The sequence below is a fragment of the Zootoca vivipara genome, chromosome 4 (genome assembly GCF_965207765.1).
Source record: "Zootoca vivipara chromosome 4, rZooViv2.hap1.1, whole genome shotgun sequence".
NCBI lineage: Eukaryota > Metazoa > Chordata > Lepidosauria > Squamata > Lacertidae > Zootoca > Zootoca vivipara.
Window position 1 is genome coordinate 101512445 of NC_142587.1, and position 20045 is coordinate 101532489.

At 46.6% G+C, this 20045-nt stretch overlaps 3 protein-coding genes across 3 annotated transcripts; all 3 read right to left on the reverse strand.

Moving 5' to 3' along the window:
• Nucleotides 1-577: 577 nt before the first annotated feature.
• LOC148686089 (uncharacterized) lies at nt 578-11768 on the reverse strand. The gene is made up of 6 exons (XM_060274077.2): nt 11494-11768; nt 9515-10020; nt 9246-9327; nt 8281-8363; nt 6169-6295; nt 578-4823 (listed from the first exon to the last, which is right to left on the reverse strand). The coding sequence occupies exons 2-6, from the start codon at nt 9929-9931 to the stop codon at nt 2068-2070; spliced, it is 3465 nt and encodes a 1154-aa protein (XP_060130060.1). The 5' UTR covers nt 9932-10020; nt 11494-11768; the 3' UTR covers nt 578-2067.
• A 1409-nt stretch (nt 11769-13177) lies between these two features.
• Nucleotides 13178-14119, reverse strand: LOC132591965 (olfactory receptor 52P1-like). Its single transcript, XM_060273302.2, has one exon. The coding sequence runs from the start codon at nt 14012-14014 to the stop codon at nt 13178-13180; it is 837 nt and encodes a 278-aa protein (XP_060129285.2). The 5' UTR covers nt 14015-14119.
• Nucleotides 14120-18581: 4462 nt separating this feature from the next.
• LOC118085590 (olfactory receptor 52K1-like) lies at nt 18582-19620 on the reverse strand. Its single transcript, XM_035116421.3, has one exon. It carries the CDS (start codon nt 19618-19620, stop codon nt 18673-18675), a length of 948 nt encoding a protein of 315 aa, XP_034972312.2. The 3' UTR covers nt 18582-18672.
• Nucleotides 19621-20045: the final 425 nt, after the last annotated feature.

Sequence of the window (20045 nt, forward strand, 5' to 3'; positions counted from 1 at the left end):
GAGCCATGACCCTTATCCCCCATTGATCTCCGCCTGGGACCCCTCAGAGGGAGACTTGCTGGGTTCGCTGCCCCCATGGCGTTTTATTTTGGATCATTTTGTTTGATATTTCAGTGAGGTGGTAAACTCCTTTGAGATCATGGGTGTGAAATATGTTGGCAGGGGTGTTTATTGGGTTGTTTTTGTTTTGATTATGTGATTTGTGTTTTTATATCGTAATTTTATCCTGTGAACCCCCAGATTTAACAACTGAATGAATGAAACAAAATGAATGCCCTGCTCTCCCTGCGATTAAGAGCGAGCTACGTTCCAGGTCTCCCTGGAAAAGACCCTGATGTTGGGAAAGATGGAGGGCACTAGGAGAAGGGGACGACAGAGGACGAGATGGTTGGACAGTGTTCTCGAAGCTACGAACATGAGTTTGACCAAACTGCGGGAGGCAGTGGAAGACAGGAGTGCCTGGCGTGCTCTGGTCCATGGGGTCACGAAGAGTCGGACACGACTAAACGACTAAACAACAACAATAATGCAATCTTCATATTTTCCTACAAAGTAATAGCCATTTGTTGCAAATTAATACAAGAGATAGCTGTATAAATTTATTTTAACGAATCATTATGCACACATAGCAAAGCATATAGGGTCTTATTTAAATGATCAAACAGTTCCAGGCTTAAAAACCGGCAATAGCATGAAATCAGTATCCATTTCCAAAATCATTTCAGGAACCTTGTGCTTCTTGAAATACAGTATATATATATATATATATATATATATATATATATATATATATATATATATATACAAAATTAAAAATTGTCCAGTAGCACCTTAGAGACCAACAAAGTTTGTTCTTGGTATGAGCTTTTGTGTGCATGCACACTTCTTCAGATACCAGATCAATACTTTCTGTACTAAGAAATGCAAACTGACACATTTGACTCTATAGATATTCCTCTGGCTCTATAGATATTCTCCTCAGAGAGGATCAGAGCCAGTTCTCCCTCTGTCCAACCCTCTCCCACCCTCTCTCCCATCTCAAATCCAGCCCTCTCCAATCTCTCTCTTTTATTTTCTCACCCAAAGCCCTGGTTCCACCCCCTTCCCTCTGGTTGTCTGTCAAGGTAGCCAATCAGAGAGGCTCTGGTCCTCTGGTGGAATTCTCAGGCACTGCACCCCCAGCTCTGCTGTCCATCAAACCCCCCTCTTATATTGGTGCATCTGGTTCTTCCTGCCTAAGTACAAATCTTTACATTTCTCCCTATTGAAATTCATTTTCTGAACCTGGGCCCAGTTCTCCACTCCATTAAGGTCATTTTGAAGCCCAGTTCTGTCTTTTGTGGCATTGGCTGCTCCTCCCAGTTTGGTTCACCTGAATATTTGATCAGCATCCCCTGAACTCCTCCATTCGAATCCAAATCTTTTATAAAGAAGTTGAGCAACAACGGGCCCAGGACAGAATCCTGTGGCATCTCACTTGTCACTTCTTCCCAGGATGACAAAGAACCATTACTGAAATCTTCAGATGAAGGACAGAACATAACTCTTATACTAATGAAAAGGGATATTAACAAGCTGAAACATGTGCAGAGGATGGCAACCAAGAACCCTATTCCCACAGTTCTCAGAGAGTTCACAACATAAAACCACACCATAAAAACACAAAAAACACAATAAAACTATAAACAATGGAAGATAGAGCGACCTTGTTTTTTTCCTGCTCCAGAGGGTAGGACATCAACCAATGGCTTCAAGTTAAAAGAACGGAGATTCTGACAAAACATGAGGAACAACTTTTTGACAGCAGGAGCTGTAAGTGGAATAGATTCCCTTGGAGGGGGCTGGAATTTCCATCCTTTGAAGTTTTATGAACTTGGATGATCACCTGTCATGGCTGCTTTAGTTGCGATTTCTGCTTCACAAGGGGTAGACTACATGACACCAGGGATCTCTTCAAACTCCACAATTCTACGATTCTGTGATTCTATTATTCTCCCCACTATGAGTTTTTTGATGAAAAGTGAGAGAGGAGCTCTGACTGAAGCTCTTTCCACATTCCATACACTGCTATGGTTTCTCCCCTGTATGAATTATTTGATGGGAAGTGAGATTGCAGCTTTGAGTGAAGCTCTTTCCACATTCCACACACTGGTAGGGTTTCTCCCCTGTATGAATTCTGTAATGGGAAGTGAGTTCAGAGCTTGTTCTGAAGCTCCTTCCACATTCAAAGCAGTGGTATGGTTTCTCCCCTGTGTGAATTCTTTGATGGGTAGTGAGATGGGTGCTCTGACTGAAGCTCTTTCCACATTCCACGCACTGATAGGGTTTCTCCCCTGTATGTATTCTTCGATGGGAAGTAAGAGTGCTCTTGTTACGGAAGCTCTTTCCACACTCTTCACACTGAAATGGTTTCTCTCCACTGTGAATCCTCTGATGTACTAGGCAATCTCTTCTCACAGTAAAGCTCTTCCCACATTCGTCACACTGATAGGGTTTCTCCCCTGTATGTATTCTTCGATGGGAAGTAAGAGCGCTCTTGGTACGGAAGCTCTTTCCACACTCTTCGCACTGAAATGGTTTCTCTCCACTGTGAATCCTCTGATGTACTAGGCAATCTTTTCTCACAGTAAAGCTCTTCCCACATTCGTCACATTGATAGGGTTTCTCCCCTGTATGAATTCTCTGATGGGAAGTGAGACTTTTTCTGTAACGGAAGCTCTTTCCACATTCAAAGCAGTGATATGGCTTCTCTCCTGTATGAATTCTCTGATGGGAAGTGAGAGAGGAGTTATTTCTGAAGCTCTTTCCACATTCCACACACTGATAGGGTTTCTCCCCTGTATGGATTCTTTGATGGTAACTGAGAGAGTCCTTCATACTGAAGCTCTTTCCACATTCCAAGCACTGATAGGGTTTCTCCCCTGTATGAATTCTTTGATGGGAAGTGAGATTGGAGCTCGTACCGAAGCTCTTTCCACATTCAACACACTGATAGGATTTCTCTGCTTTATGAATTCTTTGATGCTTAGTGAGAGAGGCCTTTATTCTGAAGCTCTTTCCACATTCCAAGCACTGATAGGGTTTCTCCCCTGTATGAATTCTTTGATGGAAAGTGAATTCGGAGCTCTGACTGAAGCTCTTTCCACATTCCATGGACTGATTGGGTTTCTCCCCCATATGAATTCTTTGATGGGAAGTAAGAGAGGAGCTATCAGTGAAGCTCTTTCCACATTCCAAGCAATTATATGTTTTCTCCCCTGTATGGATTCTTTGATGGTAACTGAGAGAGGCCTTCATACTGTAGCTCTTTCCACATTCCAAGCACTGATATGGTTTCTCCCCTGTATGGATTCTTTGATGGTAACTGAGAGAGGCCTTCATACTGAAGCTCTTTCCACATTCCAAGCACTGATAGGGTTTCTCCCCTGTATGAATTCTTTGATGGGAAGTGAGACTGGAGATCTGACTGAAGGTCTTTCCACATTCCACACACTGATAGGGTTTCTCCCCTGTATGAATTCTTTGATGGGAAGTGAGACTGGAGATCTGACTGAAGCTCTTTCCACATTCTACACACTGATAGGGTTTCTCCCCTGTATGAATTCTTTGATGGGAAGTGAGAGCGGAGCTTGCATTGAAGTTTCTTCCACATTCTCCACATTGATAGGGTTTCTCTCCTTTATGAATTCTTTGATGGTAAGTAAGAGAGGCCTTTATTCTGAAGCTCTTTCCACATTCCAAGCACTGATAGGGTTTCTCCCCTGTATGAATTCTTTCATGGGAAGTGAGTTCGGCGCTCTGACTGAAGGTCTTTCCACATTCCACGCACTGATAGGGTTTCTCCCCAGTATGAATTCTTTGATGGGAAGTGAGACTGGACCTCGTACTGAAGCTCTTTCCACATTCCACACACTGATGGGGTTTCTCCCCAGTATGAATTCTTTGATGGGAAGTGAGAAATGCCTTTTTTCTGAAGCTCTTTCCACATTCCACACACTGATGGGGTTTCTCCCCTGTAGGGATTCTTTGATGGTAACTGAGAGTGTCCTTCATACTGAAGCTCTTTCCACATTCCAAGCACTGATAGGGTTTCTCCCCTGTATGAATTCTTTGATGGGAAGTGAGAGCGGAGCTCGCATTGAAGTTTCTTCCACATTCCCCACATTGATAGGGTTTCTCTCCTTTATGAATTCTTTGATGGTAGGTAAGAGAGGCCTTTATTCTGAAGCTCTTCCCACATGCCAAGCACTGATAAGGTTTCTCTGCTGTATGGATTCTTTTATGGTAACTGAGAGAGGCCTTCATTATGAAGCTCTTTCCACATGCCAAGCACTGATAGGGTTTCTCCCCTGTATGGATTCTTTGATGGGAAGTGAGATTGGAGCTCGTACTGAAGCTCTTTCCACATTCTACACACTGATAGGGTTTATCTCCTGTATGAATTCTGTGATGGTATGTAAGAGAGGCTTTTATTCTGAAGCTCTTTCCACATTCCAAGCACTGATAGGGTTTCTCCCCTGTATGAATTCTTTGATGGGAAGTGAGATTGGAGCTCGTACTGAAGCTCTTTCCACATTCCACACATTGATAGGGTTTCTCCCCAGTATGAATTCTTTGATGGTAAGTGAGAAAGGCCTTTATTCTGAAGCTCTTTCCACATTCCACGCACTGATAGGGTTTCTTTCCAATGATATTCATTTTATGGGAAATGGAATGAGAACTCTGATTGCAGCTCTCTCGATACTCCAAATTTTTACGTGACTGCTCCTCTCTGGGGATTTTGTATTGGTTACCTTTTTTCTTGATTTCCAATTCTTCACAATCTGCATTGGAAAGAAAAGTTATTGGAGACTCAGAAACAAACGGGGGACCAAGTTATGGAATAATGCTAATAAAAATTGTGGTAGAGGCAGAACTAAATGGAGTTGGGTGTGTGTAATGTGGCTTTGGTTGAGATAAGTTGTTCATTTTAAAGTTATTGTAGTTTTTATCTTGGATCAGAAAATATTATTGTTTCATGTTTTTCTATGTGTTGGAAGCTGCACAGAGTGGCTGGGGCAACCCAGCCAGATGGGCAGTGTATAAATAAAAACTAAAAATGGAGTAACTGTGTCCCTGAAGGACCAGGTGCGCAGCCTGGGAGTCATTTTGGACTCACAGCTGTCCATGGAGGCACAGGTCAATTCTGTGTCCAGGGTGTCTGTCTACCAGCTCCATCTGTTATGCAGGCTGAAACCATGTAACACCAGACCTACATTGGCTCCCAGTATGTTTTCGAGCACAATTCAAAGTGTTTGTGCTGACCTTTAAAGCCCTAAATGCTCTTGGCCCCGTATACCCAAAGAAGCGTCTCCACCCCCATCATTCAGCCTGGACAATGAGGTCCAGCTCCGAGGGCCTTCTGGTAGAGGGCCTTCTGGTAGTTCCCTGCCTGGGAGAAGTGAGGTTACAGGGAACCAGGCAGTGGTGCCCACCCTGTGGAATGCCCTCCCTTCAGATGTTAATGAAATAAACAACTATCAGACTTTTAGAAGACATCTGAAGCCAGCCCTGTTTAGGGAAGTTTTTTAATGTTTGATGTTTTGTCGTGGTTGTAATCTTCTGCTTGGAGCTGCCCAGAGTGGCTGGGGAAACCCAGCCAGATGGGCAGGGTATAAACAAATAAATATTACTAATATTACTATTACTATTACTGTTATTATTATCTGAGATTCGAAAAGCCTGCCTCTTTTCTGGGATGGATTTAGTTTGGCTCCATCATGGCTTCCCCTCCATCTCCAATGCCAGTTGTCTCTTTGGTCAACCCAAGAGGACAGGAGCAAAAACAAAAGCAGAAAACCTGACAGAAGCTACTTATCTTTCCTAACAATTCTGAAGCTGACATTTAAGATGGCCTGGGCAGTTCAGAGCAGCCCAATCGTGGTATAAAAAGGCAGAACTGGAGGGAGATTGTTCACAGAAAGAATAGTAATTTGTTGTTCAACCCAGCAAATTATACCCAGCAAAATGGGCGGGGTATAAATAATAAATTATGATGATGGTGATGGTGTTAAGATACATGTGGTTGTAGGGGGCGCTGTTGAGCTCTGTGAAAATATATGAGGTTTGCCACAAAGAGGCATTTTTTGAATTTCCAGGCAGATATTAAGATTCCACAGGGAGCTTTACCAAGAGAGGCCACGATCCCACGATTCTCCTCCATGATGTCCATATGCAGGGCTCTCTGGTCAGGATCCAGCAACGCCCACTCCTCGTCTGTGAAATGAACAGCAACATCTTCAAAGCACACTGGACTCTAAAAGAAAAAGGGAAATGTCCTCCTCTGAGACAGCATAAATATTATCTGCTACAGAAAACTCGGAAGAAATATCAACAATCTCAGATATGCAGATGACACAACCTTGATAGAAGAAAGTGAGGAGAAATTAAAGAACCTTTTAATGAGGGTGAAAGAGGAGAGCGCAAAATATGGTTTGAAGCTCAACATCAAAAAAAACAAGATCATGGCCACTAGTCCCATCACCTCCTGGCAAATAGAAGGGGAAGAAATGGAGGCAGTGAGAGATTTTACTTTCTTGGGCTCCTTGATCACTGCAGTCATGAAATTAAAAGACGCCTGCTTCTCGGGAGAAAAGCAATGACAAACCTAGACAGCATCTTAAAAAGCAGAGACATCACCTTGCCTACAAAGGTCCGTATAGTTAAAGCTATGGTTTTCTCAGTAGTGATGTATGGAAGTGAGAGTCCCATGGACTGCAAGAAGATCAAACCTCTCCATTCTGAAGGAAATCAGCCCTGAGTGCTCACTGGAAGGACAGATCCTGGAGCTGAGGCTCCAATACTTTGGCCACCTCATGAGAAGAGAAGACTCCCTGGAAAAGATCCTGATGTTGGAAAAGATTGAGGGCAGAAGGAGAAGGGGACGACAGAGGACGAGACGGTTGGACAGTGTTCTCGAAGCTACGAACATGAATTTGACCAAACTGCGGGAGGCAGTGGAAGACAGGAGTGTCTGGCATGCTCTGGTCCATGGGGTCATGAAGAGTTGGACACGACTAAATGACTAAACAGCAACAACAGAATACTTGGTTGTGTATGTTTCATTATTGAGTCAACTCCCAGGAAGGAAGAAATAAGGGAGAAAGAGGGTTAACTACCAGCCAAGAGGAGATTACATGGGAGTCGATGCCCCCACCCTTAGGAATGCAAACTGAAAACAAGAGTTCAGAGAGTTCAATCCTTGGAAGTTCAAACCTTGGAAGTTATTAAATTCCTGTCAAACTGCAGGCAAATTAACTGCATTACAGTTCTCTCAAGGGTGGGGGGAGACCGACTTCCTGTTTAAATCTCCTCCTGTGGCAATTCTTTTAATTGAAATTTTTTCTTAAATTTCTTTCTGTTACTCACGGTGTCCAATGTCTTCAAAACCTTTTTTTAAAAATAAAAAATATCCACCGCTCCTCCACTGCCGGCTTGGAGCTTCGCTCTGTGAGGGTAGCGGTATACTTGAAAATGGTGCCCGCGACTCTGACTCCGCTCTCTCTCGGGGCTCTTAAAAAGAGCTTTCCGGGGAGCAGAGGGGTCACTTTGGGGCGCAGCCAAGCTCTCACATCCCCAGAAAGTTCAATCTGGGGTACTTTTGGGGGGCCGTGTTGCTCTCGCGGCTCCCCCCCCTCCCTCACAGTGCCAGGAACCTCGGAGCTTGAGGATTCCTCGCCGATCAGCGCTGGCGGTAGACCGGAAGTGGAATTTGTATTTGTTACAGGTAGGTAGCCAGGTTGGTCTGATGTAGTCAAAACAAAACAAATAAATAAAAATTCCTTCCATTAGCACCCCAGAGACCAACTAAGTTTGTCATAGGTATGAGCTTTCGTGTGCATGCACACTTCTTCAGATACTCATATCTTCTTCACATACCCTTCTGGCAGAAGGAGAGGGAGCCACCGGTGGCTCCTCGTTCTCCTGACTCACCTCTGCCTCTCGACCTCCCTCCTCCCACTTGCCTCCTTCCTCTTCTGTCTCTGATTCTGGACTGCATTCTGCCACACAGTCTCCCAGCTCACTAAGCCCTGTTACCTCTTCAGCTTCTGACACCTCCTCTTCCCAGGCTTCTCCCTCTTCTCCCTCTGACCACTCATCCTTGTCCCACCTCCACTCCTTGGGCTCTGAGCCATCTTCCCTTCCTGGTTTCCCGGCTACTTCCTCCCACCATTCCTCTGTGCAATCCATGACATTGCTCCAGCCCTCGGCCTCTGTCCCCACAAGGCTGCTCCTCCTGACCTGATCTGGTTCCACAGCCGCTGCTTCCCTTCTGCCCCCATGAATAGACGGATCAGGAGCTCTTGCCGGCATCATTCTGTCACCTGCAAGAGAAAAAAAGGTAAGCAGGATGCCAGGAGTGCCTGCTACTCTCACAGGTGAAACAGGGCACCTCTAACCACAGATGGGCCTTTGAGAAAGCCTGACCTGCTGAGAGCATTTTGATGTTTGTGCCCATTTCATATGTTAGTTGTGCAGAAATATATCTCCCCTCCTCTGGACCCTTGAACCCAACCGTCTGTTGGGTGATAACGCTAAGGCCGGTGCCTTCCCCAAAACGCAGCGTCACCCGGGATCCATCACTCCGGTCTCCCGTCACACTGATGTGGCCCATATCCAGGGACATGAGCACACGACTAGCAGAGTTCAAACAGAAGCTTAGCCTTGAGGAGTAACATCTAAGCCTAATTTATTGTGCCCAAAAGCAAATGTAACAAAACAAAGAAAAACATGGCTTCTCTCTCTGTCTTTCTTCCTTAGAGAGCGACCTGCAAAAGCAAAAGCAATACAGAGCGGAAAGCGTATCTCTCTTTCCGCTCACAAGACCCAATAATCAGTGCTGGAATGTAAATGTGACATGTAACAATCCCACACATCTAGGGTTGCCAGACTCAATAGAGGACAGTACTTCTGTGCCTTTAATTGTCCTGCTCTCTTTTGAGTCTGGAAACCTTAAAGAGAAACCAGCAGACCCTTCGCTTGGAAATTAAACAAAGGGTCTGCTGGTTTCTCTTTAAGGTTTCCAGACTCAAAAGAGAGCAGGCAATTAAAGGCACAGAAGTTCTGTCCTCTATTGAGTCTGGCAACCCTACACACATCTGCAGCACAGGAGGAATGGAATTCTCAATACTGTCTCCCCCCTAAAAAAAAAAAAAAGAATCCGCAGATTAGTTGGAAAACCAACAGAAAAACTCCTCCCTCCTTACCCAGCAGCCTCTCTCTGGTGTCCAACGGAGGCCTCTCTGCCTCAAAGGTATCCAAGTCCATTTCTGCAAAACGATCCTTTCCCTGAAAGAGCAACAAGGATTCAAAACAGAGAAGGAATGGCAAAAAATATTAGAAAGAGAATGACAAAGACAAAAACATTCCATGGATGCCTTCCCAGAAAAAGGAAGGGCCATCAGTGGAGCATTTTTGGATGTTCTCTGTCCTGTTTGGAGCCCCTTGGAAGAATCCAGAGGAAAGTCTCTCTCACCTGCTTTCTCTCTTCCTGCTTTCTCTCCTCTGCCTGACTCAGGAGGAAACCTTCGGCCAGGGCCACCGCCTGGGAACTGGTCTCCGCTCCGCATTCCCTCACCCAGCTCTCCATCTCCGGGGGAAGGACAGCCAGGAACTGCTCCAAGATCACCAGGTCCAGCATCTCAGCTTTCGTGTGCCTTTCTGGCTTCAGCCACCAATGGTCAAGGTGGTAGAGTCGTCTGCAAAGCTCTCGGGATGCTTCAACATCCGGGCAACAGAACTGTCTGAACTGCTGGCTCTGCACTTCTGAGTGGAGGGTGTCCTCCTCATCCAGGATCTTCTGTACAGAATTTTCCCAGAATCCCCCACTGCTCCCAGTTTGGATGGCATGGCCTCTTCCTACTTCAGGGCCAGTTGAGTCTTGCTCATTCATCTGGGCTCTCAGGAAGCCCCTTGAGAGATAGGAAGGAACCCTTTGTTCTGCCAAGTTCTGTCCGTCTTAATGAGAAGGTCTAGGAAATCCTACAAAGCAAATACATTGTTTTGTTACAGAATTTGTAGGTCAGTAGAAGAAAAAGAGGGACGCGGGTGGTGCTGTGGGTTAAACACTAGAGCCTAGGGCTTGCCAATCAGAAGGTCGGCGGTTTGAATCCCCGCGACAGGGTGAGCTCCCATTGCTTGGTCCCAGCTCCTGCCAACCTAGCAGTTTGAAAGCACGTCATAGTGCAAGTAGATAAATAGGTACCACTCCGGTGGGAAGGTAAACGGCGTTTCCGTGTGCTGCTCTGGTTTGCCAGAAGCGGCTTTGTCATGCTGGCCACATGACCTGGAAGCTGTACAGTGGCTCCCTTGGCCAATAATGCGAGATGAGCGCGCAACCCCAGAGTCGGTCACGACTGGACCTAATGGTCAGGGTTCCCTTTACCTTTACCTTTAGAAGATAAAGATTCCCTGAAGCAAGCATGGATGCGTCTTGCTAGGAACCAGGGCTGTGAGCTATCTTTCTGAAAAGAAAGAGGATGAGGAAGGGGGGAAGAAGTAAGTCTCTAGCCTTCTAGCAATGCAAAATGTGGAGGCAACTGAAATGATTTCTGTGAGGTGAACCAGCCTGGTTTCTTTTGCTTCCCAGTCAATGTATGAAGTCAGAACCAACTGACAAGGGAGTCATTTGTATCTTGTGAAAAAGGGATGCTTGGCTCTAGTGGGGGTCCTCACTTGGGGGTCCTCAGGAGTTGCTCTCCCCTCACCCCCACTCCCCTGCTTTTGTCTGCTTTTTTGCAGGCCCTCCTGGGGTGGGGTCCCTTTTTCTTTGCTCTGAGGGTCAAGTAGGTGGGGCCAAAGACATCTCTCTTGAAATTTAGGCGGTTAATTTATTATTATTATTATTACACACACAGTGAGCAGCAACAATCCCTTTGGGACAGAGAGGATGTGGTCCTGGGATGCCATGCTCTGGGTGCGAGGGGATTGCTGCAGTGGCCTCCGTGTGGAGCTGCCCTTGGAGACGGCTGGGAAACTGGTTTGCAATGCAGCAGCCAGACTATGGGCTGGGATCCCTCTCTTTATTCCTGGCCTTTCTCTCCCACCTTTCCTCCCTCCCTCCTCCTAGTGGGTATTTTAATGGGGGGGGGGCTAGTCCTCCTCGTCGTCCAGCTTTGGAAAACCATTTGCACATGACGCTGAGCGACGTCACACAGAGTTAAAGTCCCAGAGATTCCTTTGTTTGAAGAAGGGAGATTTTGTGGGAGTTTGGGATCCTCTGATCTCCAGGAAGGAGAACCTTGCAGACCTCGCCCCCCCTCCCTGGCAGGACCCTCTCCTCCCTGACTTGGGTTTGTCGGTGTGTCCCCCCCCAGGATCCCTCTCCTCCCTGCAGCCCTGGGACCCCCACCGTCTCCCTACTGCACCCTCTGGGGAGAGAGAGAGAGAGAGAGAGAGAGAGAGAGAGAGAGAGAGAGAGAGAGAGAGAGAGAGAGAGAGAGAGAGGAGACTCACCAGATCCCAGGAGGGAGGAGACAGCGATGCAGCCCTTGCAGGAGAGACACCAAAGCAACATTTTAACAAATCAGTTTAGGTTATTGAGACATTGGGAAGAAAAGAGGGACAGAGGAGGGTGGGATGGGGAGAAGGTGGGGGAAAATGATGGTGTGTAGCCTGGTGTAAATTAATTTGTATTCTGGGGGGGGGGTTACCGCGGCGAGGGGGGACTGTCCCTGAGAATCGTAGACTGTCCCTGGGACACCAAAGCAGGAAAGGAGGACTGGGGAGGGAGGGAGGGGCCTTGGCTCTGGAGGACCTGCCCCCCCTTGCTTCCTGAGCTCTCTAGGAAGGCAGCTCGCTTCCCTTTAACCCTTGCCAAACCTACCGTAGTTCGCCCGTCTCTCCCCTCCTCGTTTTTCTTTCTTTCTGCGCATTGCACACTTCCAGAGACGCTTTTGGAGGGACGCCCCCTACTGAAATTTCCTTCTGGTTAGACGGATGCCAACAAATGATATTATGACACCCTCATGCAAAGCACTTCAGGATCAATTGTCGAAAGATACAGACAGGGGCTAATTGGGCAAAGCTTTGGAGTTCCCCGCCTATCAAATCTTTGCCTGCTGTGGTGAAAGAAAATCCTTCAAATGTATATACGGGTGGAATTTATCCCCTCTAGGATATGCACATAGAATGAAGGACACCAATTACTATTATGGACAATGAGGATCTTCCATGCGCAAGTGTTGCCCGTCAGACATCCCTCGATGCAGAGCATCTGGGCAAACAATCACAATTAATACCAAGGAGGTTCATAAATACAGAAGAGGAATCCTTTCAGGAACGTCCCCTGATTGCTACCTGCCTGCCTGTTCTCAGGCAAGGGGGATTAGGGGGCCAAAGGAAATATTTGGAGTCTTTAGGAGAGCTAAGATGGCCTTTGGATTGCTCTCCTGTACTATTTTAGACGTGTGGGTTACATACTTTTGTATGTGTGTTTACCTTGTGCAATTATCAACATTTATTCTATATTTGAGACCTGTAACAAACCTGATACACCAGACAAACCCTTCATGATAACTGGTCAACTCCCCAGACCAAAATCCCATGCCTCACCCAGGACAAAGCAGTAGCATTACAAAAAAAATATTGGAAAGACCACGAGACGATATTGTTGCATATCATCCCGGACCAATGAATACACCCCCCCCCACACACAAACCCCCTCCCTTAAACATGCTGTGCCAAAAAGAAATGGATGAATCTGTTTTTTTATTAAACTTTATTAAGATTAAAACATAAAATACATCCAAAATATGTCAACAAATTTTAACAAACCATAACAATCTTATAATACAATAATAACTTTAAAAATAAAAATTACTTATCCTTAAATTCAAATCGAATCGAATAACTAATACATCTCTCCATTTTGATACTTCCACTTATCTACACCTCGGTCATGATAATTTCCTTTCCTGCTGCTTCTTTCAATGCTCTGCATATTCCATGTTTTCAGTTTTGTTATTCTAGATTTCTTATTTTCAATTGCTTATTTTCAGTGGATGAATTCTGACACCTCCCCTGACAACTTCAGAAGACAGCGAGGCACCATGGGGGTAAAGTTCTTCAATGCCCGTGGCATCTCATCCCTGCCCTCCTGCTGCTCTCCTCCTCTTCCTGCACTTTCCCCCTTGGGAGCCTAGGGGGCGCTCTTCCTCAGCCCCAGCGCACTCAGCACCCGCTCACGGATCTCCTTGGTCTTGGCGCCATAAACAATGGGGTTGAGCATGGCTGGGACCATGAGATAGATGTTTGCCAGGAAGATGTGGACGTGGTGAGGGATGTTGTGTCCAAAGCGGTGGGTGAGGAAAGAAAAGAGGCCCGGTGTGTAGAGGATGATGATGACCCCCACGTGGGCCCCACAGGTCCCCAGGGCCTTGTGCCTGGCCTCCAGCGAGGGCAGCTGGAAAACAGCATGCAGGATCAGTCCATAGGAGACGAAGATGAAGCCAAGGTCAGCACCGACAATGGCAAGGGATAGTATCAACCCATAGAAGTTGTTGGGTGTGGTGTCCCCACAAGCGAGCTTCACTACTGCCATATGTTCACAGTAGGAATGGGATATAAGGTGGGAGCGGCAGAATGGCAGCCTCTTCACCAGGAAAGGGAAGGGCAAAACAACGATGAAGGCCCGGACCCCGATAACAGCACCCAACTTTGCCACAGTGTTTGTCGTCAGTAATGTTGTGTAGCTGAGTGGGGAGCAGATGGCCACGTAGCGGTCATAAGCCATGGCGGTGAGGGTCCCAGACTCCACCACACAGAGGGCATGGATCATGAACATCTGCGCCAGGCAGCCAGCAAAGGTGATCTCTTGGGAGCCAGCCCAGAAGATGCCCAGCATCTTGGGAACGATGCAGGTGGGCATGGCGATATCGGTCAAAGCCAGCATGGAGAGGAAGAGGTACATGGGCTTGTGGAGGCTGGGTTCAGTCTTGATGATCCAGAGCAGGGTGGCATTGCCCAAGACAGCCATGGCATAGATGAAGCAGAAGGGGATGGAGATCCAAACCTGGATGTTCTCCAGACCTGGGAGACCCAGGAGAAAGAAGGAGGAGGAGGAGGAGGAAGGGGCTTGGCTGCTAACGTTGCTAATGTCTGGCATGGCAGATACTAGTGAATTGTGTGTGCAGAGAGAGAGTAGAGTCACTTCGTTTGATTAAAGCTCCCCCATTACAGTGAGATAGTTCAGCAAAGACCAGACCCTGCGGCTTATCTATCAGAATTTCTCCCTTTGGTGACACAGATGCTCCTAACTTTACATGGATGTGTTCAGACTGCTCCTTGCAAAATTGTAAAAGGTTTGTGTGTGGCTTCCTCCTAGATTTTCCTGCAGTTGCATATACTGCCTTCCAGAGGCATTGCCCAGTGGGAGACCACCAAGCTCGGGGTCTTCCTTGCTGCTACGAATAGTCTCCGTTCTTCTAAGGTCGGTCCTCTCTATACGCTCCATCAAAAAGCAAGCAGGTAGAAAATGAATTTGATGCTTCTCAATGAGGAGGCTTGAGAGAGGTGGGCTTTTTCTGCTTGCTTTAAATTGTGGAATCAGACAATTCAGGGGTGCTCTTGAGATTCTCCTAGGATCCCTCCACCAATTACTCACCAAAAAGCCCCCTTTTTGGAAAATTTGCTTTTGTTTACTACCCCCATACTTCGGCTCTTCTGAGCTGGTCTTTGAGGGTGATAATTTTTTAAAAAATATCTCTTTTTTTTACTTAAATTATATCTTTGAAAGGGAAGAAAAAAGTTCAAGAAGAGAAAAACTAGTGCCAGAACAACATCCTCAGGAGTCCAATTCTGGAGTAAAGCACCTGCACAAAAAGAAAGGAGAGCGTGAGGAGGGAGCCAGGCCATGTCACAAGTGCAGATGAATTCAGGATTGGAGTCAGGAAGCATAAGCGAGACCTCAAAGACGACGTTGCCACATGGAGTGACTCTCTTCTGGGTCCCAGTCAACTGTTCCAGCACAAGGCACCCATCTCCCTCCCCCAGAGGCACCCAGCATTAAAAACACAAGGTGAGCCCTGTAGCTTGAAAGTTCCAGCATCCTGCTTTCACAGTGACCAGCCAGATGTTCCAATGGGAAGCCTAAAAGCAGAGCAGCTATAAGCAGCTATCCTATACTCAGTGAGACCTTTGCTCCGTCCAGCCTTCACTGACTCATGTTATCAACCAGTCTATGTTCAAGACCCTCAGCCCAGCCCTGGCCCACCAATGGCCACTCAGTGCAGACCATTCTACCATCCTCCAACGGAGAAAGTGCAGCTGGATCTTTCCATGGTTTTGTTAGCAACACGCTTGCATTCCCTTTTTGACTGCAGAGCAGATACCATCCTTTTTTAGCAGCACATGCAGTAGGTGGTTAATCAGAAATGGTACACAGACACACACCTGTTACTTTAGATCAGTTCTTAATGTCTGTATCAGCTGGTGAGGTTCATGGAGCTCTCCAGGGTCCTGGAAGTCCTTGGTCCAGAAACAGCTTGGATTCATAGCTCACGGGTGCCCATTCCAGGCACACCTGCAAAGTGGGGATCCAGCGCCTTAATTTTATAGGCTTTGGAACAGCTAGGTCAAGATAATGGCCAGGGATTTTAGTGACTTCAGAGTCCCTCAGGTGCTGTGTCTGTGGGAGATGGAGCACAGGTGAGAAATCCCTTGGTGATTCTGGATGGGTAAGGTTCTATGAAGGGGTTCTATGAAGGCCACTTGGCTATTGCCTAGAGATGGTTGCTAGGGAGGGAGCGGGCCAGGCCAGCTTCACGCAGCTGGGATGGAATGTGTTCTGTCCAGGGAGATTCTTGCTGAAAATCACCAAGGCTGTATACACACCACACACACACACACACACACACACACACACACACACTAAAAAGAGAGAGAATCTTGTGAGCTGTAGTTTGATAAAAGTGTTGGGAATGGTAGCTCATTTCGGGGGGGGGAGCTGCTTTGAAGGTGCTTTTGATGTGTGCTATGTTCAGAACCCTAGTTTTTGAATAGTTAAATGTTAAATGATGACTTCAAATGGTGATTAGACATTTTCATGGAGGAGAGAGCTACTGAGGGCTTCTAGACAGGTTTATTTTCTTCAGCTTGAAATTGCAGGTGTTTGGGGCACACGGACTTTAGTGGGGAGCACATGCAGTATATATTTGCAGTGCTCTTTTTCTTTAAAAAAATGTTTAGGGGTAAATGGCCTCGGTCCAGTATACCTGAAGGAGCGTCTCCACCTCCATCGTTTTGCCCGGACACTGAGGTCCAGCACCGAGGGCCTTCTGGCGGTTCCCTCGTTGCATAGCTGCCAAGTTATCCCTTTTTTTAAGGGATTTTCCCTTATGCTGAATAGGCTTCCTCGCGAGAAAAGGGAAAACTTGGCAGCTATGCCTCGTTGTGAGAAGCCAGGTTGCAGGGAACTAGGCAGAGGGCCTTCTCGGTGGTGGTGCCTGCCCTGTGGAATGCCCTCCCAACAGATGTCAAAGAGGAAAACAACTACCAGACTTTTAGAAGACATCTGAAGGCAGCCCTGTTCAGGGAGGCTTTTAATGTTTAATAGATTACTGTGTTTTATTTTTCTGTTGGAAGCCGCTCAGAGTGGCTGGGGAAACCCAGCCAGATGGGCGGGGTATAAATAATATATTATTATTATTATTATTATTATTATTATTATTATTATTATTACTCTCATTTTCCTACTCAGAATGCAATATTGCCCCTTAATGAGGCCAAGCTTAGATTCACAAAATGTTTAGGGCAGCGGTTTGATGAAGTGAAGGGCCGTGGGGGCCAACCATAGGGCCGACCAAAGTTGTTGAGCTTCTTTTAGGATTGAAGTTGTTGAGCTTCTTTTAGGTTTTTTTTTAAAGGATTTTACCCCAGGAAATAAACTGCCACAGGGGCCAGCTTAAACTGACCAGTGGGCCAGGTTAGACCCCCGAAACAGACTTTGGACATGCCTGGTTTAGGGGTATGCATACCAGTACTCCTGCATTCCCCCCCCCCTGAAAAAGCACTGTATATTAAAGCATCTATTAAAGAAAACACACAGAGAAAAATTATACTTGACTCTGAAGTACTCACAGGTTCTAAGGTTTGACTCAGATGAGATTGCAGAAACATCTCCTATTTCGTGTCTCTTTGACCTTAGAAACAAAAAGACCATAGTGGTTGTAGGAGGGAGGGGAATAAGAATTCAGAGCAATCTTGTGAACTTTGAACAGGAACAACTGACATTCCCCCTTGTAGGGAGATGGCTTCCCAGTTGCAGGAAACTTGTTCCCTTGCTTAAGCCTCTAGGACAAAACTGGGCCTCCGAGAAAAATTGTGGTGCTGGTGCTAGAATCTTCGGACCTAGAAGCCTCCTGATTGGCTAACTAGAGTCTCACTGGATGTTATGCTGTTTAGGACAAATTTATCTGCACCCAGAAATGCAATTTCATTGCAGGGGGTTGGACTAGATCAGTGTTTCCCAACCTTGTGCCGCCAGATGTTTTGGGACTACAACTCCCATCATCCCTAGCTAGCAAGACCAGTGGTCAGGAATGATGGGAATTGTAGTCCGAAAACAGCTGGAGGCACAAGGTTGGGAAACACTGGACTAGATGACCTTCCAACTCTGCAATTCTATGAACTGGACCACACTTTCACCACAACTCTGGGTGTCATTATTAACTGTAGCAATAACTCTGAGAGTTGCTCAAATTTAGTTATATTGGATATGTCAATGGATTTCATAACCAGAATAATTTTGCTGCAAGAAATTGTGCTAGAGTTTAAAAAGAATTTCTTTAAAGTTCAGTATAACGATATTGGGAAGGCAATGTTAGCAATTATACAAGACTAAACACTGTGTTTATTTTTTTTTTAACAAGAAAGGGCTACAGTAGCAATCATTAATAAGGGAGCAATCCTGGCCCTTAATTACAGACTTCCTTTGGCACAGGTCAATGCTTTAAGTTTAAAGCATTGAGTGGGTGGTTTGGGCTCTTCTTTTTCTTTTTCGGACTGGTGCTTTCCCTGGGGAAACTCACGTTTTACTGCTGAATCTGAGCAAAATGTTGTTGTTTAGTCGTTTAGTTGTGTCCGACTCTTTGTGACCCCATGGACCAGAGCACGCCAGGCACTCCTGTCTTGCACTGCCTCCCGCAGTTTGGTCAAACTCATGTTCGTAGCTTCGAGAACACTGTCCAACCATCTTGTCTTCTGACGTCCCCTTCTCCTAGTGCCCTCAATCTTTCCCAACATCAGGGTCTTTTCCAGGGTGTCTTCTCTTCTCATGAGGTGGCCAAAGTATTGGAGCCTCAGCTTCAGGATCTGTCCTTCCAGGGAGCACTCAGGGCTGATTTCCTTAAGAATGGATAGGTCTGATCTTCTTGCAGTCCATGGGACTCTCAAGAGTCTCCTCCAGCACCACAATTCTGAGCAAAATACAATCTGCGAAAAATCCAGTTGCCGTTTGCTCCGATTCGGTGGTAAAAACAAGGGTTTTCGGGGTAGAGTATCAAAAGAAAAGAAGAGACACACTTGGGCACAGAGCTTTAAAGCCCAGGCAAAGGCCATTGATCACCCCCACCCAAGTTTGTAACCGTGAAGAACAGAACCACCACCTCGGAATGGCTTCCCAAGCCAGGTTGCCCTTCAAAAACTTTTTCGGTGGAAGAGGAGGAGAGCTCTGTCCCGTATCTGTTTGGTCTTCACCCCATAGATAATAGGGTTCATCATGGGTGGGAAGAGGAGGTAGAAGTTGGCCAGCAGGATGTGTATGTAGGGAGCAACACGATGACCAAATCTATGGATGACCGAGGAGAGGACCACAGGAGTGTAGAAAACCAATATGGCACACAGGTGTGAGATGCAAGTGCTGAAGGCTTTGAGCTGCTCTTCCTTTGAAGCCAGACTGAGGACAGTTCGTAGGATCTTGGTGTAAGAAATACCAATGAAGGTCAAATCAAGTATTACCACAAAGAGAGCAACTACGATTCCATAGATGTTATTGAACCAAGTGTGGGCACATGCCAACCTCACCAGCGCCATGTGCTCACAGTAGCAGTGGGCGATGACGTGGGAGCGGCAATAGGGCAATCTCCTAAGCAGGAAGGGCAATGGGAGCATCAGGGCCACAGCCCGCACCAAAGCCACCAGCCCAATTTTGGCTACCAAGGAATTGGTGAGGATGGTGGTGTACCTCAGAGGGTGGCAGATGGCCACATAGCGGTCAAAGGCCATGGCCAAGAGCACAGCAGACTCCACGATGGAAAAGGTGTGGAGGAGAAACATCTGGACAAGGCAGGCGGTGAGACTTATCTCCCTGGCCCTGAACCAGAAGATGCTCAGTGTCTTGGGCATGGTAGTGAGGGACAAGCTCAGGTCAATGGAGGCCAGCATGGAGAGGAAGAAGAACATGGGTTTGTGGAGGCTCTCGTCAGCCTTGATCACGTACAGCAGGGTGCTGTTGCCCAGCAGGGAGGTGGCGAAGACAGAGCAGAAAAGTATGGAGATCCAGCCGTGGGAGCTTTCCAGTCCAGGAATACCGGACAGGAAGAACACCGAGGGGTCAGAGAAGGTGCGGTTGGGAGCCGTGTTCATGTTGATATCTGCATCAAATAGTCTTTTTCCTTTCACGGGCAAGGTATACCAGATGGGACCATAAGCTCTTTCTGGGCTATGGCTCTGCGATGCTACAACTGGGGAGTTCCTTATGACATCAGAAACACAAATTCTGTTGGCAAAAGAAGGAAGATAAGAACACTAGCCACTGCTTTGATAGATCAGGCAAGGGTCCAACTAGTCAAGCACTCTGCATCCCCCCCTCCCGCTGTTTGATGCTTCCATCCGGAATTCAGAGACATAGTACCTCAATCGGTTCCTTTCACGACCAACAAACAGACTCATCCTTCTTGCATTTGTCCATATGAATACAGGAAGTTGTCCCCAGTATGCTGATTGACAGGCTATGGGACCACCTGGTTCAGTATTGTCTACAAGGGTTTCCCCCAGCCTTACCTGTATCT